This window comes from Callospermophilus lateralis, chromosome 7, assembly GCF_048772815.1.
Source record: "Callospermophilus lateralis isolate mCalLat2 chromosome 7, mCalLat2.hap1, whole genome shotgun sequence".
NCBI classification, from domain to species: domain Eukaryota; kingdom Metazoa; phylum Chordata; class Mammalia; order Rodentia; family Sciuridae; genus Callospermophilus; species Callospermophilus lateralis.
Genome location: NC_135311.1, coordinates 63,804,844 through 63,823,695, shown reverse-complemented (window position 1 = coordinate 63,823,695; position 18,852 = coordinate 63,804,844). Strand labels below are relative to the sequence as shown.

Sequence of the window (18,852 nt, the reverse complement as noted above, 5' to 3'; positions counted from 1 at the left end):
GTTCAGAGGCCTGGGTTTGGATGTGTATTCATTTCCGAGGCTGCCATAATAAAATGCAATAAATGGGTGGCTTAAGACAATAGAAATTGGCATCTCACTGCTTTGAAGGCCACAAGTCCAAAAGCAAAGCACGGCCACGTTCCCTCTAAAACCTCTAAGTGAAGGATCTTTCCTTGCCTGAAATGAGCTCCTGCAGCTTTTTCATACTCTGCCTCTTCTTGCTCAGAGCTACATCACTCCAGTCTTCCATCTTCACATGTATGTCTGCCTTTACTTGGCTATCTTCTTATAAACCAGTCATATTAGATGGGGGCCCACCCTACTCCAGTGGGACCTCATTCAATTTAACTGAACACATCTGCAATAACCCATTTCCACATGACGTCACTTTCTGAGATATATGGGGTTGGAATTTGGTGTCTTTCTTTCAACACTGTGCGGACACCAAATGTGTGTTTTTGTTTTTATTTTTTTTTTTCAGACATCAACCAATTCTCTAACACCAACCATTCAACCCAGTTCTAACAGTATCCAGAATTAATTAGCAAAAATGCCACAGGCTCAGTTCACAAGAGTTCCCTCAATCCAGACATCAGGGGCAAAGGCAATACCAGGATAGCCACATTTTTCCATAGTGTCCTAATTTCAATGACAACTTTTATAGAGCATTAAACTCAGGAACAGCCAATAGAAGGGATGCACAAGGCCACAGTGTGTGTGTGTGTGTGGGGGGGGGGTCCATGTCTTCTCTGTGCCCAACCACTCCCTGCACCAAAATGTGCTTGCCAACCTGGATGCTCACCAAGTGCTAATCAAGAATTTTTATTTCAATCTGCAGAGCTCTTTCTCCCCACAAGTCAGAGGTTGGGGCTAAAAGTTTGTCTCTTCACAAATTTGTTCTTTCTGATGACCAGTTCCCATTCTGCCCCACCATGAGTCACCTCATTAGCAATAACTCAGGTAAATTGAGAAAAGGGGTCCATGAATAACAGAAGACACTCCTATCAGGGAATGTCAAGGATTTTAGGAGCACTGTGCCTTGCACAGGAATTAGGGACTAAGACCAAGATATTGTGTATAATACCACTGACTCCAACTTGTCTTTTTTGGAGAGGGAGACAATTCAACCCATGAGGCCATGACCCAAACAAAGACCCTTGAACTTGCTCATTCTGATTCTTACATCTCCTGTGCTGGTGGAAGAAGATTTACTTTGAAATTCTGCATAATTCAAGAGCTTGTTTTTAGCCAAGCTAAATAGTTTGTTTGGTCAACAACTATTTACTATGCAGCACCTTTGTGTGAGGCCCAGCAGGTTCTGGGAATTAAGGGGTGACAAAGATAGACCCAGGCCTGCCCTGAGGAACTTACAGTCCAGTGGGGGGGACAACCATGACCCACAACAACTATTTAAAAAGCAAGGACAGTGTTCTTACAAAACCAACATTTTGTAGGGAGCAAAAGTTGCAACAAAAACTGGGCTAGAAATTTGGGAGTCTTTTCCTTGAACCCCAGCTGGATCCAGTAGAACGATGGCTTGAAACAGTGATGTTAGAACCAGATTGCCTGAGTTGGAATTCCTGCATTTCTGCTTACTTACCTGTGATCTGGGGCAGATAGCTCAAACTCAGAGAGCCTCATTTTCTGTATCCACAAGAATAATATTACTACCTATGTTCTAGGGTTGTTTTGAGGATTAAATTATTTCACACACTGAAAGTGCTTATAGCAAGGCCTGATGCAGAGAAAGTATCCAACAAATGTTAGTGATTATCATCATTTCTGCTATCTGGTAACTGCTGATGTGACTCAATTTTTCAATAAAATGTTTTCTTGGAAAACTGATATCAGCCAAGACCATTACTATTAGTGTTGCTGGTAACACCCAAAGAACATGACCTTTTGCATTACAACATGTTGAAAGCAGTAATATTTCTGGTAGCCTGTGGATAGCTATATAATGGCTTGTGAACTATAAATATCTGTAGTTATAATTTGAGGTAGAGACAGATACATTCTAGATCTTACAGAACTGTGGTAGGGTGAGGTAGTAGTTCGCTTAGGTTTCTTACTTGCTTTTCTGTTTTCAGGGCACCATGGAACCCCACTTCCTTGGTATTTCTTTCTACAGGAGTCTTACTGGCTTGGTGGTGAAGGTGAGTTGTTTAAAAATTAAAACAAAAACAAAAAAAAAAAACCTCTTTTTTTAATTTTTTTTTTTTTTTTTTTTAGTTGTCAATGGACTCTTGTTTTACTTACCTATATGTGGTGCTGAGAATCAAACCCGGTGCTTCACACATGCTAGGCAAGCACTCCTACCACTGAGCTACACCCGCAGCCCAACAAAAAAAACTCTTAATGATTGACACTGGCTCCGTGGGCTAATGTGGGATGTGTGTGGCTTGTCAAAAATGAACCTTTTTGTCAAGGGTGAGATTCCTGCTAAGCCAGCTCTGCCACCCAGCACCTCCTAGCAACACAGCCTCTGGGAGCCCACTTTTGTATCACTGGGCCAGTGACTGAGAATTAGCAAACAAGTTCATTCCAGTGGATTAAATGCCCTTTTACAAGAAGGCCACACCACTTCAGGGTTCACATAACTTTTCCAACTTCTCAGCTTAAAGCAGAGATCTAGGGAATCATGGGGGGATCTCTGCATTTGTCCTTTGCTGCCTACCCTCTACTTTCTGATTCCTTTCCACATTTCCAAAATATAAATTAATTCATTCTTCCAAATTGAGAACTCATCAAAGGCAGAGGCAGAGCTGTCAGTCTCCAAGGCAAACACTTCCAGGCTCTCCCAGTGCTGATCATTCTTACACTTGGGGAATAAGGCTAAAAGGGCATTTGCTCATGATGGACCTGAGATAAAATTTAACTTTAATCCTGAACCAAACAGAAGCCTGGAGAAAGTTCTAGAAGTAGAGAAAAGCACAGCCTCTTTTGGAAGTTCTGAGAAGGCAGAGAAATTCTACAGCTATGTGCTACAGTTTCCCTAGAGTTGGGGAGTTTCTGGAAACAAAGGAAATACTTTCCAATGTGTTTGTTGCTCACCTACCTGCCCTTCACTTTATGGGGCCTAGACCAGGATTATCCTTGAAGCACTAAGATCAATATTTGCTTTCTCTAGGGAATTAGTCTAGGGATTTTAAAAAGGCCTAGGTAAGTTTTTTGGTGTTCTTTGTTTGTTTCTTTCTTTCCAATGGTCCAAACTTTGACAGTCTAGCACTTTTTCATTATATTGCTTTATGTATCTTGTCTATATATTAACCTTTATATTTCTACTACAATAAAGTTATAATCCCATGATAAGGGGGAATTTTCAACACAGGAGTGTGTTCCTGGAATATAGTGTCCGTGAATATCAAGACTTGGCTTTATTCCCCTCTCTCTTTCTACAATCCCAAGAGATACTCTGCCTTTCAAGAAAAATATCTGAAGACAAATATGCTTCCTCAAAAGTGAATCACATACATTTTTGCTGACAGAAGTTAAATATTTTTCAGTTGTCTCATGACTTAGATCTCTAACACTGTCTAAAACCAGAAAACAGCTAAGTTTTCCACCTTATCCCTTCTTTTCACAACTGAAGAAATGGAGCCCAGGATACATCCGTATCTTGCACAAATCCCCACTGGTCACTGGAGACAAAATCTGGAGCTTGAATAGTTCTCCTGGCAAGGACCCCACTCCAATGGCTCAACTATTCAGAAGGATGTTTCCCCTTGCTATTTTATTACCCATTAGTGCAGTCTGCCATCTAGTAAAGTGACCATGGGAGTTGCAGGGAATAGATTGAAAAATCCTTCAGGAAGCATGGCTACAAATACTGAAGGGACCGCATCACTGACCACCAGGCTCCTTCCTGCCCCTCCAGTGCACATTCTACAGAGGGGTTGTGCCAGGGCCCTGGTGGCTGCTGCATTTAGAAAACTGCTCATGCATCTGCACTTGAGGCCAGGGTCCTGAGGTGCTGGCAGCAGTGGCTTCCTCTTCTACTTCCTCTCAATTTGCCCAGCTTTTCTGCTTGTCTTCCTCTTGCAGGATGTCCTGACGTCCTTTGAGAACAAATGCCAAATTTACAAAATCTTGTCACCTTGAATAGACTTTTACCGGAGGTTCATCATGACATCGATGTGTTTTGGATTGTAATGAAAACAATCAGTGGTGGTCTAAAGAAATTTAACCCATTCCAAATTCAATGTTGGATTTGGATTTGGTTTTTGTTTTTAAATCCATTTCTGGCATTGTAGGCCCTCCCTGGCACACTAAAAGGATGAAGGAGGCAGGGTAGCAGTAGAGCACTTGCCTAGCATGCTTGAGGTCCCAGGTTCCATCCTCAGCACCACTGAAAAAGAAAAAGCAAGAGGATGAGGTGAAACTCTAATTCTGAAACTCCAATTCCAGAATGCCCCTGGGCTTGGCAGAGATTGCACGCTGAGGCTGGAGCTCTTCAGTAGGACAGACCAGGGGGCCTGCAGGGGCTGGTCTCACAGGGGCACTGGCTCAGCCTTCTAAGGGGACTGTTTTCCTGTTGTGGTAGAAAACTCACTTGCTCCCCCTACATCTCCCCTCCTTTCCTGTCCCTGCTGATTCTCAGCTCTCACTGGGAGAGTAATACTGGCTTCTGGTTGGTGCAGTGTGTTCAACCAGAGAAGAGAGGGCCCTGGAAAAGACTGAACCCCTAACAGAAGAAATGGAGGATCCAGACCACCCAGGAGGAAAGAATGGTAAAACCCTAATAAAGAGCAGAAGCAAGAGAAAGGCTATGAACCTCTGTAAAAGCCAGAGCAAAACAGCTCAGGATGGGTGAAATGAAGCCCAGGAAACCGAATCCCTCTGTTGACCACTATTGAACCTCATGTCCAGGTGCACGTGTGGGGAATGAATAGTTCAGCCCAGACATTAACGCATATTTCCTGGAGAAAGCAAATCCCGAGTCTGTAGTGTGTTTGTGCCCTTGTTAGGCAGATCTCAAGTGAGTTGCATGAATATGCTGACTTCCGAGGATTTAGCAAGAACAATGACTTGGGTCACTAGGACTTAAAACGGATATGAGCTATAAGGAAAGACAAAAATAAATGCTTCTGTGTGCAGGGGAAAGAGTCTAGCAGAGCTGACTGCACTTCAGTCATGATTTACAAATCTAGAAGCCCATTCATTCAAACCATCAAAAGCCTTTCCTGACAGTGGAAGTTACCTAATCTTTTCTGGACTAAAGGGCCAGGTTCACAAGTCTGTGTCCCTGGCTCTGGCTGCTCTATCTTCCCTCTGAATCAGTTCTGTGTTTCTTCCAAGGATTTTCAACCCTAAGCATGTGCATTTCTCTGGGGATGTTAGAGCTTAAAGAGGAACACAGCCTCTGACTTGGCCTGACATTGCTAGAGAAGATCTAGCCTCCACATACCCCAGATGCCATTTCACAAAGCTAAAGTCAGAAACCAGCAACTCCCCCCACAGAGCTGTTTTGCAAGCAACAGTGCCTCTGGAAGACTCTCATCCCAGAGTATATGACAAGGCTGAGGCTGGGGGCTGGGGAGACTGGAGACTGGTTCCAACTCACCTACGGGCCAGGCCAGGAGGCACAGAGAGAAGAAACAAGGATTTTGTTGTTGTTGTTGTTGTTGTTGTTGTTTTTAATTTTGCAGAGAGCAAATGCCTAGACCTACAATATTCAGACAACCAGTGAAGTGTGCTATATAGAGTTAAACACCCTGCACCAACCAAGAAGAATAAGGCTGTGGGTAGGGACAAGGGCAAAGCAGGATAAGTCTACATTGAAGAGGATAGAAAGGAGGACAAGCTTGAGGGACAGTGCTGAGGAAGAGTGGCCCATCCTGGAGTTCCAAGGAGCAAGAAGTCAGCTGTGGTCAAAGTGGACTCAAAGACTCAAGCCAAGGTTGTCTGGGATAATGGTGCCTCCAGGAATGGACATGGGGGAGTCTGAAGGAAACCATTGTCTGGGAAGAATATGAGGAGTCTGAGCTGCTACCAGAAATCCATGAGGAATCCCACAGACCACTGGAAACAAGGGTCTGGGACTGAAGACAGAGCTTAGGGCTAACTGTATGCATGGACCGTGGATGCTCTAGGATGAACATGGGCTCTGGATTTAAATCCCAGCTCTGCCACTTGTGAGCCCTGTGATTGTGATAGGACACTTTGATGTCTGTCTTGGGTTTCCTCACCTATAGAAATGAGCCTAGTAATATCTACCAGGAGGGGCTTATAAGTGTGAAATGAAGTAATTCATGGAAAGCACTTGAAACAGTGCCTGGAACAGAGTAAGTGCTAAATAAATGTTCAGTACTATTATCTCATTGTTATTCTGCTTTTCCTTACAAAGGTCATAGCTGAAGCAAGGACGGGGTTGGAGTAGGGCAGGGAAATTATAGGCAGAAGACAGTGGTCTGAAGAAAGAACTGTGAGGAGCATGTATGTTAAGGCACTGGGTTTATATCATGTTTGTTTTCCTCAAGACTCTTTTGAACGTGAGCTTCCAGGGCTGGTTCCTGGGGTTTGTGTGAAGAATCTGGTAAAGATCTTTGAGCCTGGTACCCGACCAGCAGTGGACCGTCTAAACATTACCTTCTATGAGAACCAGATCACCGCCTTCCTAGGTCACAATGGAGCAGGGAAAACCACCACCTTGTGAGTCTTCTGGTAGAGGCCACACCACCCTGCCAGTTTTTGGCTTTGTTTTTCCTGTTAGCTGCAATCTACTCTTTCTCACCGAGTTTTACTGACAAAATTCACTTTATATTTCTGGCCCTGAGAATTTGTAAAGGATTTATCACATTTTGGTTTTAATTTGATCTTCCTAAGAAGCAACAAGAGGGAAACAGAGTTAGTTTAGTGCTTGCTTTGTGTGCCAGGGAACTGGACATTCTAAGAGTTTAGGGGACTTTCCTGAAGCACTGAGTATAATGGTTACATGGTGACATGAGCCAGGTCTTCCTGCCACAAACCACCTCTTGCTTCTAAAGCCTTGAGTCCTCTCCCCGCTCCCCAGTCTCTCCAGCATCATTATCATCCATGAGAGTGATAGTGTCATGGCCCTCGCTATCCTGTGCCCCAGGTCTGTAAAGCAAGACTTATTTTTAAGGATTATTCCTTTTCCTGCCAGTTATTAGGTAGGTTTCAACATCAGCATGGGGCCCCCAATAAATGCTGGTCCCAGTTCTAGAGAAAGTACAAAGGACACAGTCTCTACATGGACCTGGGCTAGCAGCCTGGCAACTGAAGGCCAAATCCAGGCAAGACACAGGGCTGTGCATGGACCTCACACTTCTCTAAGGGGCCCAAGTGCCATCTGCTGAGGAGAACATGGCCACCAAGCTTTCCTATGCAGACCTCTCAGGACAACAGCCCATGTGATATGCAGTCTTAAATCCTTGGCTTCTTGCAGAGGCCCAGGAAGGAAGAGCAAGTGTACACCCTACACAGGAATGTGCTCTTGGGCTGTTCTGTGGGAATGGAATGTGGGGCTGGTGCCATTATATTTGGTTCTGTTTCCCTCTAGTGGTTGAACGACAGAGATTCCAGCTTCTAAGTGTGAATTCAGATAGCCTGAGATTTTATCAGAACTCAGGAACAGAGCTGGGTGTGGCGGCACTAAATCATCTGATTTCTTTTTTTATTAACTAATATGGTCAGAGAGCTGCACATTTCATTCAGGCGGAACCCCAGGACTTCTCCCAGGCAAACACATTACTTCATCAGCAGCAGAAATGCAGCTTCCCCTGGGGTTCAAACAATGTTTAGTAATAATGGTAATAAGATCTCTGAGTTTTACTTAATGCTGGTGCTGTGCTAAATGCATCAAATGTATTAACTCTAATGCACATACCAGCCCAGCACTTGGGGGCCATTATTTCCGATTATTTACAAAAAAACATACAACATTGCTATTGGACTTTGGTACAATTAATCAAGATGTGCCAGCTTCTCACCTCATTAAGGCCTTCCTGGTCTTGTAATGGTGACACCTTAGCTTGTCAATATCAGCACCTGCTTACCGAGAATGCAGAGCAGCAAGCCATGCACCGAAAACCTTTTGTTGAGCTCCTCTGGCACCAGGGACTGAGGGCTGAATTGGAGGTGGGGGAGCTCAAGGCCTGCAAGTAAATGTTCTGAGGCTGAGAATCCCCGAAGTCCACTAGTGCTTGTTGGGGAGCTCCAGGGAATAAGGGGAAGCAGAGGGCCACATTTGTCTTCCTTCTCTGCTCCTCTGCATTAGGGCCTTGATGTACACACTGGTGCTAGTCTCTGTATGGGAAACTTTGGGCCCTGCTGCTAATGATGTACCTGAGTTCGATTCAGAGACATGAGCAGGAGTCAACGTGAGAGTCCTCACCCACACTGGTGGGGGGCTGCTCTCCCAATGCAAGTTCCTAAGGACCATCTCTTCTACCCCTGCTCCTGCATTCTGCAGGTCCATCTTGACAGGTCTATTGCCAGCAACATCAGAAACTGTGCTCACTGGGGGACAGGACATTGAAACCAGCCTGGATGCAGTCCGTCAGAGCCTCGGCATGTGTCCACAGCACAACATCCTGTTCCAACAGTAAGAAAAACAGATGAGACGCCTTCATCTCCCATCCTCACCCCACCCCAGCACATATGTTCTCTAGAGTCTCGCCCAGGGTGCCTGGTCTGGGTACATGTGGTGATGCTCTTAGCTGGTGTCCCCTTTGTTCAAGGTTCTTGTCTGGCTTGCACTGAGAATTGTCCCTCTGAACATGGGACTGTGCCTTTGGTGTTCAGAGTTGAGGTCTCTCCCCTCAGAAGAGTGACACTCTTTTCTTTATGACAGTGGCTGGGCCCCCTGCTGAGCCCTGAAGTATTTCCCATCCAGGACCAAAGAGAGGAGAACCTGGTTCCTTTTCCCCTAAACCAGGGCACTAAGGATTGGCTTTCAGTTTCTTTTCTTTTCCTATTTTTTGCAATGAAAGTATATTTTATTTCTTATCTAAAAATCTATACATAGTCATGTGAAAGGAAGGGAGGGACAAAGAAAGCAAAGATAGCTAAACAAATCAAAGAAAATAAAAGTCACCAGTAATTTCAGCACTCAGAGACAGCCACTGTTAACACCTTGGTATATAATTTTTCAAAACTTTCTCTTACACATGCATAGATATACATACATTCTTTGAAATTACAAAGAACAAATCTATGCATGTAATTTTGTAACCTGATGTTTTAAAAAATGTGATTGCTTTTTCTTAAACTAATATATGAATATCCTTTAAAAATTAACTTGCAATGTTCTCATACTATGCCATTAAATGAGTGCACTATTAAGCCAAGCTCTCTAATAGATACTTAGGCCAGATCTGGTGTGTGTTTTGCATTTGTATCAGGAACAATACCTCAATGAACTTGTAGCATCTTGATTGTTGCATTTTTTTTTTTTTTGGTCATCTTGAATTATTTCTATAAAAAATAAGTTACTAGAAGTCAATTGCTGAGCCTATTGCTTTCCTTGTTCTGTCCTCACAGTGGCTGAGCACATCCTCTTCTATGCCCAGCTGAAAGGCAAGTCCTGGGAGGAGGTCCAACTGGGGATGGAAGCCATGTTAGAGGATACAGGCCTCCACCACAAGAGGAATGAAGAAGCACAGGATCTTTCAGGTGCTTGGTGTTGGAAGGTGACAGGGTCAAGGATGGCACATCCATTGCTTCCCAGTGCACCTAGGAGGCCAGGATTGGAGAAACTGGAGGAAGTGGGGTGGGGGGTGGGGGTGGGGTGCTTGTAACAGGGAAGCACCTATGTATGTATACTATGAAATTTTGGAACACTCTGTGAAGCTACTCTGAGAATCTGAGAGCAGCTGCCCTTGGATCATTTGCCACATGCAGTTCTGTCTTGCAGTCAGCCTGGGCTTTATTTGTTCTGATGTTTATATGTTTGAACTAAAGTGTGAGAAGAGAAGTCTTCCAATGATCAGGTTCTTAGCAGTAAGGCTCTTTTCTGCATTTACAAGGCCTCCCCTCAACTCCAGTAGAGTTCTGAACTCTCTCTAGACCTCTCAGGAGACAGCATCAAACCCCTGCCAGATTTAAGGTGCCCCCTTATGGCACCAACCCCGGCCTTTTCTCTTCCTGGGCTTTTTCTCTTCTTTTTTTCTCTTTATCCTACTTGTGACCATCGCCCATCCCATCCTCCTGGGCCTCCAGGTGGCATGCAGAGGAAGCTGTCCGTTGCACTTGCCTTTGTGGGAGATGCCAAGGTGGTCATCCTGGATGAGCCCACCTCTGGGGTGGACCCCTACTCCAGACGCTCCATCTGGGACCTGCTCCTGAAGTATCGCTCAGGTAACAGCCACTGCTCAGTGCCTGGTGCTCTCACTGGGGCTTTCCCTGTGGGCCCTGCTCTCTCATACCTGGTGTTTTGCAGCTGAGTATACTAACAGCCATAACCACACTCAGGTGGGCTTTATCTATGAATTGAAGTATGAATTAAAACTTCCTGAGATTTTTAATAAATAAAAATGGAGTCACTTGTCACATTCCATGATGAAACACTCAGGGTCACTCCAAGTGAACTGGGCTGCATGAAATAATCACACAAGAGACAGAGATACCTTTCTCTTTGGGTCCTGTGACAGCTCCTCTGACCTTAGGGGTCTGTGGAAAGAGAGAAAGAGAGCATATGCTGAACCTTTTTATTGGACAGAAGCCATTCAAATGAGGCAAGGGGTCAGGTTTCGGGGGGGGGGGGGCGGTGTTGAGTCTAGCTTCATGATGTCTGCTGTCAGCAGATTGACATCTAGGAAGGCCACACCCAAAGGCAGAGCAAGAGAAGGGGACACACAAGGGGAGTTTCCATGGAACATTCTATCCTAAACAGGGCAAAGGGGTAGGATTACAAAAGAATATGTGAGTGTAGCTTAACCCCAGGGTTATGCCTACTCAGAAGACTGGACTTGCTATCTGAGGTGGGGGGGAGACGGAGTCACGAGTCATGGTACTACAGTGCCAGACTGCAGTGATCTTTCAGATCCCCGTGGTGCATCAGGACTGGAAGGCGTGGAACTCAATGTGGCTCCCCACAGTCACTAGTCGCATTCAACTTCCCAAAATATTCTAGAAACCTATCTCAACCTGTAGCCCTTCTGTCTGGAACATTGGGTGCAGCTCTAAGTGAAATTCCCATCTAGAAAAGGAGACTTGTACAAACAAAAACAAGCTCCCTGGCTGTCAGGTGGCCACGGGGACCAGGTGTGAGGGCAATGTGCTGTGTGTTGGTTGCTGCAGAGGGACATGTCTCAGAATGGGACCTGTTCATCCCTGTCCTGGCACCTTCCAAAGGGCTCAGATTCAGAAGAGACAGCTGGCAGGGCTCAGAGTGCCCATTAAGATGACAGTGTGGCTGGGCACGGTGGCACATACCTATAATCCCAGTGACTCAGGAGGTTGAGGCAGGAGGATCATGAGTTCAAGCCAGCCTCAACAACTTAGTGAGGCCCTAAGCAACTCAGGGAGACATTGTCTAAATAAAATACAAAAATGGTCTGGGGATGTGGCTCAGGGATTAAGCGCCTTGGGTTTGATCCTCTGTATGGGGCAAGTTGGGGATGGAAGACAGTGTGTTTCAACCCTATGTGAACTCGAGATCTACCCTCTGTTTGCATTGTATTTCCCCAAGCCATTCTAAAATTCTCATTACTCTTTTAATGACATCATCTCCAATTAGGAAAAGTGTGTTTGTGTGTGTTCCTCACAAAGATTATCAGTGCAATGCTTAATGATCCAGAGAATGTACACATGGAACTTAGATGCTGACTGACAGTAATGAATGTGTCCCATGCATGGTGATCTATTTGAATCAAGCCCTGTGCCTGATGAAGAGATATGTATGTGACAATGTTTATGGTGTTCAGGATGCTATGAAATGTTAGTTGCTGTCATTATTATCCTAATGTCCTGGAGGAATTAGCACCTGTTTTTATTTGTTATCTCCCAATTTTCACCCTGGCCATGAGCTGTCTGATGATTCCCCTGCCCTGACCCCCCTGCAGGCAGAACCATCATCATGTCCACTCACCACATGGACGAGGCAGACCTCCTTGGCGACCGTATTGCCATCATCTCCCAGGGAAGACTCTACTGCTCGGGCACGCCACTCTTCCTGAAGAACTGCTTTGGCAAGGGCTTCTACTTGACCTTGGTTCGCAAGATGAAAAACATCCAGAGCCAAAGAAGTGGCTGTGAGGTACATGTCTTCCTGGGAAGGAGCCCATCCTGGGTGAGAGGGAACACAGGGGCTGGGCGGGGGGCCACTCCAGACATTTCTATCCACCGGAGCCCTAGCTGTCAGAACCAGCTTCTTTGTTTCTGAGAACATTTGCAGGAGATTTTGATAAATACGTCCTGAACCCTCCTACAGAGATGCGTCCCCCAAAATGAAACAACTAGTTTTAAACAACCTGAAATGATTTCACACCAATATCCCAACCTGTGGATAGGTGGTTAGGTGCAACATGGAAGCATCTTATCCTGCAAAGTTGAACTGCTTGAAGAGCCGTTAGTTATGAGCTGGGGATGTGACTCAGTGATACAGCACTTGACAAATATGTATAAGGCTGTTGGTTCAATCCCCCAAAAGAGTAGTTGTTTAAAGTTTCCTTTTTTAGTTCCCCAAATTCACATTCCCTAATTGAGCGTGAGTATAGTAATACATAAAGCTAATGGAAGGCCTCCTTGTAATCTAAAAATGATGAAGCAAGCTGGGCACAGTGGCACATGTCTGTAATCCCAGCAACTCAGGAGACTGAGGCAGGAGGATCACAAGTTCAAAGCCAGCCTCAGGAACTTGTTGAGGCCCTGAGCAACTTAGTGAAACCTGTCTCAAAATAAAAACATAAAAAAGGAAACAGATGTGGCTCAGTGGTTGAGCACTACTGGCTTCAATCCCTGGTACCATAAATAAATAAGTAGATTTATGAAGGAAAAAAAATGTAAAACCTGCAGAGACCACTTAGCATGTTAGGAGACCTTGATCCAGAAATGGATTGGGAAGTGTACAGACTATATCATGGGCAAATTACTTAATTCCTTGCTGTTATTTTCCCCACATGGAAAATGTAACTAATGAACTCTGCTTCTTAGGGATGTAGTAGAGATATATGAGATAATATATTATGAATGTGCTCTGGGCTCCTTGAGAACAAACATTGCTCACATTCAAATTGTCACAAGCATTATATTGTAGGATTATTTATGCCTGTGGTTAAAGTGTCTGGCTGCTGTGGGTTTCCCATCTTGGGTAGATTTCCACAGCCCAGTGCATGTCCATGGGAAGGGAGGAACAGAATGTGAACAGAACCTACAGCTGTCACTTGATTAATGATAAGCCAAAGAGATCCTTTGAGGTTCTGCTTCTCCCTGACTCACACACGCTCCAGGGTAAAATCAAGTGGCTCCAATGAATTAGTAGATTAAACAGTGAAGGAAAAAAACGCAGTTGGTGGTGAGAAACAAACCAAGCAGATGGTGACAGCTTTTGGCATCAGAGAGATGCTATTGTTGAAGTGATGTGTACCTTGTCAGTCATTCCTGTCCATCCATTGTAGGGCACCTGCAGCTGTGCATCTAAGGATTTCTCTGTCAGGTGTCCAACCCGCATTGATGAGATAACTCCAGAGCAAGTCTTGGATGGTAAGGGCTGGGGAAGGCTGTGTACTTCCATTTTAGTCTAGTGATCATCACCTGGTGTAGATGGGGGTGTCCTGTCATGTTGTACTAGAATGGGAGCAAAGAGAACATTCGTACTTCTGGAGGGCTGGGAGCGGGCTTAGGGGCAAGGTCATGCAATTGCTCATCTTTTTATTTTTTAGCTTCTTTCTCCTCTTTCCTCCATTCTCCGTGGCATTTAAAAGTCATGCACCACTCTCTCCCTTTAATGAGGAATTCCATGTGTTCACTCTGTGCCCTTTCCCATATGCAGCCTCCATTCCTGTGGTCCTCCTACCCTGGCTCCAGGGATTATTCCTTCCTGTTTGGAGAGATCCTCTTGTAAAGGTGCACCTAGCGCCCTCTAGTGGAACCACAATGATGCACAGCTCTTACAGTGAACTTTCACTAAGAGATGGCCTGTGTGGATGGTCTGCATGATGCTCCACACTCCTGTTATACTCTAACTCTCCCCTTAGCTTCCCAGTTTTCCAGAGATTCTCCCCTTAATGAGGGTGCACTGAAGCTCTCAGGGACTCTCCCTCACCCCCAGAGATTCAGTGGAGGCCATCACTGTATACACAATCCCTCACCTCCTAGGATCTGAGCTCTAGGATCCAGAGAACTTGGGACACTGTTTCCATTCTTCACTGATGCTCACCTCCCATGCCTTCCTTGGGAAGTCTCTGCAAATGGAATATCACATACCCTAAAATCCTAAGTAGAAGTAAAATTAAATTTAATGTAATGTCCCAGGTTAATGACTTTCCCTATTTAGCACATTTTTATGTTTTTTTCTAAACCTACAGAATTTACTAAGTGAAATCTGGTGAAACAAGAAACCAGATAAAAGCTGGGGTTGTAGCTCAATGGTAGAGCACTTGTCTAGCACATGTGAGGCACTGGGTTTGATCCTCAGCACTATATAAAAATAAATAAATAAAATAAAGGTATTGTTTAATCTACAACTAAAAAATTATTTTTAAAAAAGAAAGCCAGACAATATATTTTTAAATAATTTGTTTAAATTTTTTTGCACAAATGAAGCACAACTTCTCATTTCTCTGGTTGTACATGATGTAGGGTGACACCATTTGTGCATTCATACCCAACAAAGGGGTAATAATGTCCATTTCACTCAGCCACCTGCCCCGACACATACTCTTCCTTCCCCTCCTCCATTCCTTCCCCTCCTCCATCCCCTTCCTCCCATCTGCTTAATCCAAAGTTCCTTCCTTCTTCCCATGCCCCTTGCCCATTATTTCAGCATCCACTTATCAGAGAAAACATTTGGCCTTTGGTTTGGGGGGACTGGCTTTCTTCACTTAGCATGATATTCTCTAATTACATCCAGTTACCCAAATGCCATGATTTCATTCTTCTTTATGGCTGAGTAATATTTCATTGTGTGTATATATATATCACAGTTTCCTTTATCCGTTTATCTATTGAAGGACATATAGGCTGTTTCCAGCTTATTGTGAATTGAGCTGCTATAAACATTGAGATGGCTGCTTCTCTGTAGGGTGGTGACTTAAGTTATAAACCGAGGAGTGGGATAACTGGTCAAATGTTGGTTTCATTCCAAGTTTTCTAAGGTATTTCCATACTACTTTCCAAAGTGGTTGTACCATTTTGCAAACTCACCAGCAAAGAACCAGCGTACTTTTCCCCCCACATGCTCACCAGCACTTATTGTTGCTTGATTTTTTTGATAATTGTCATCTGACTGGAGAGAGATGAAATCTTAGAGTAGTTTTGATTTGCATTTCTCTAATTGCTAGAGAGGTTGAATGATTTTCATAAATTTGTTGATTGATTGTATACCTTCTTCTGTGAAGTATTTGCTCACTTCCTTAGCCCACTTATTGATTGGGTTATTTGTGGTTTTGGTGTTAAGTTTTTTGAGTTTTTCATATATCCTAGAGATTAATTCTCTATCTGATGCACATGTGGTAAAAATTTGCTCCCAGTCTGTAGGATTTCTCTTCACTGCTTTAATTGTTTCTTTTGCTGAGAAGAAGCTGTTTAGTTTGAATCCATCCCATTTATTGATTCTTGATTTTATTTTTTGCACTTTAGGAGTCTTGTTAAGGAAGTCAGGTCCTAAGCTGGCATGATGTACATTTGGGTATGCTTTTTTCTATTAAGTGCAGAGTCTTTTGCCTAATTCCTAGATCTTTAATCCACTTTGAGTTGAGTTTTGTGCATGGTGAGAGATAGGGGTTTAATTTCATTTTGTTGCATATGGATTTCTAGTTTTCCCAGCACCATTTGTTGAAGAGGCTATCTTTTCTCCAATGTATGCTTTTGGCACCTTTGTCTAGTATGAGATAACTGTATTTCTTTGGGTTTATCTCTGTGTCCTCTATTCTGTCCCATTCGTCTACATGTCTGTTTTGGTGCCAATAACATGCCTTTTTTTTTTTTTTTTAACCATAGCTCTGGTAAGGTTTGTTAAGGTCTGGTATTGTGATGCGTCCTACTTCACTCTTCTTGCTCAGAAATTGCTTTGTCTATTCTGGGTCTCTTACTTTTTCAGATGAATTCCAAAATTGCTTTTTCTTTTTCTATGAGGAATGACATTGGAATTTTTATTGGAATTGCATTAAATCTGAATAACCCTTTTGGTAGTTTGGTCATTTTGACAATATGAATTCTGCCAATCAAAGAGCAAGAGAGATCTTTCCATCTTCTAAGGTCCTCTTCAATTTCTTTCTTTAGTGTTTTGTAGTTTTCATTGTAGAGGTTATTCACCTCTTTTGTGAGATTGGATTCCAAGTATTTAACTTTTTGGGGGGAGGGGCTATTGTAATTGGGGTAGATTTCCTAATTTCTCTTTCAGAAGGTTTTACTGATGTATAGAAATGCCTTTGCTTTATGGGTGTTAATTTTATATCCTATTATTCTGCTGAATTCAATTATTAGTTCTAAAACTTTTCTGGTGGAATTTTTTGAATTCTCTACACATAGAATCATGTCATAGCAAATAGTGATAGTTTGAGTTCTTCTTTTCCTATCTGTAGCCTTTTAATTTCTTTTGTTTGTCTAATTGCTCTGGCTAGAGTTTCCAGGACTGTGTTGAATAGAAGTGGTGAAAGAGAGCATTCCTATCTTGTTCCAGTTTTTAAGGGGAATGCTTTCAATTTTTCTCTATTTAGAATGATGTTGACATTGGGCTTAGCATAGATAGCTTTTACGATGTTGAGGTATGTTTCTATTATTCCCAGTTTTCTAGTATTTTGAACATGAAGGGGTGCTAGATTTTGTCAAATGCTTTTTCTGCATCTATTGAGATGATCATGTGAGTCTTATCTTTAAGTCTACTGATGTGATGAATTACATTTATTGAACCAACCTCGAATCACTGGGATGAACCCCACTTGATTGTGCTGCATTCTCTTTTTAATGTTTTTGTATTCGATTTGCCAGAATTTGATTGAGAATTTTTGCATCTATGTTCATTAGAGATATTGGTCTGAAGTTTTCTTTCTTTGATGTGTCTTTGCCTGGTTTTGGAATCAGGGTTAATTGGCCTCATAGAATGAGTTTGGAAGGGTTCCCTCTTTTTCTATTTCATGGAATAATTTGAGGAGTATTGGTATTAGTTCTCTTTGAAGGTCTTGTAGAACTCAGCTGTTAATATGGTCCTGGGCTTTTCTTTGTTGGTAGACTTTTGAGGGCATCTTCTATTTCATTGCTTGAAATTACTCTGTTTAAATTGTGTATATTGGGGCTGGGATTGTGGCTCAGCAGTGCTCGCCTAGCATGTGTGAGGCCCTGGGTTCAATCTTTAGCACCACATAAAAATAGATAAATAAATAAAGATATTGTGTCCAACTACAGCTAAAAAAAATTTTAAAAAATAATAAATAAAAAATAAATTGTGTATATCCTCCTGATTCAGTTTGAGTAGATCATATGACTCTAGAAATCTGTCGATGTCTTCAAGATTTTCTATGCATTGGAGTATAAATTTTCAAAAAAGTTTCTAATTAGCTTCTGTATTTCAATAGTGTCCGTTGTGATATTTCCTTTTTCATCATGAATTTTAGTAATTTGAGTTTTCTCTCTCCTTCTCTTCATTAGTGTGGCCAAGGGTTTATTGATTTTTTTAATTTTTTTGAAAGACCAACTTTTTGTTTTGTCAATTTTTTAAATTGTTTCTTTTGTTTCAATGTCATTGATTTCAGCTCTGATTTTAATTATTTCTTCTCTTTTGGTGTTGATTTGTTCTTCCTTCTAGGGCTTTAAGGTATACTGTTAGATCATTTATTTGTTCACTTTTTCTTCTTTTAAGGAATGAACTCCATGCAATGAACTTTCCTCTTAGTACTGCTTTCATAGTGTCCCAGAGATTTTGATATGTTTTGTCTATGTTCTCATTTACCTCTAAGAATTTTTTAATATCCACTCTGACATCTTCTGATATCCATTGTTTATTCAATAGCATGTTATTTAGTCTCCAGGTGTTGGAGTAGCTTCTATTATTTATTTTATCATTGATTTATAATTTCATTCCATTATGATTTGATAGAATGCAGTAGTATCTCTATTTTTTCTTTGTACTTGCTAGGAGAGGCTTTGTAAGCCAGACAATACTTATGTACTATGCTTATAACTTGAGGGGAAATACCGGGAGTTCCATCGCTGTTATTCACTCCCCACCCTCTGCACTGACAGAGCCTGGGATGAACAGAAAACATCTGTTCAGGGTGACATCACTGTGCCTTATGCCTCACCTGCCTTGCTGTGGGTCTCCCAGCTTTCTGAAGCTTCCTTCTTGGAATCCTGGTGAAGAATTTGATTTTTTAAAAAATTAATACTAACATTTTTAGTTACTGTGGCCCACCAAAACCAAGTTGACACAGCCTGTTTGTCTGGGATGATGTGTTCAATTGTTACTTTATTTCCCAGTAAAGGCTTTCTTTGACTAGGATAGAGATGCAGCGAATAGTGGGAGGTGTGTAAGAAGTTGTACCCGAAATAAGGAAAGGGAGATCCTTTTAATCCCCAGCTAGCTCCTTGGATGGCTTCCCATCCCCCACACCCACATATCTCTCTCTGTTACACACACACACACACACACACACACACACACACTGATGGCCCTCCCTGCCAGAGCTGAGAGCACTGCTGGCTGGCAGGGCTCCCTCTGAAAGGCTGGCACAC

The 18,852-nt window shown here is 42.9% G+C and overlaps 1 protein-coding gene across 1 annotated transcript in view; it reads left to right on the top strand.

The window, feature by feature from the left end:
* The window catches only part of LOC143404351 (retinal-specific phospholipid-transporting ATPase ABCA4-like), a 113,095-nt gene that overhangs the window by 71,226 nt on the left and 23,017 nt on the right, over window positions 1–18,852 (top strand). Inside the window, 8 exon segments of the mRNA XM_076862543.1 lie at window positions 2,091–2,156; window positions 4,641–4,730; window positions 6,480–6,651; window positions 8,435–8,566; window positions 9,497–9,636; window positions 10,183–10,320; window positions 12,027–12,220; window positions 13,581–13,665. Coding sequence (XP_076718658.1) covers window positions 2,091–2,156; window positions 4,641–4,730; window positions 6,480–6,651; window positions 8,435–8,566; window positions 9,497–9,636; window positions 10,183–10,320; window positions 12,027–12,220; window positions 13,581–13,665 — 1,017 coding nt within the window.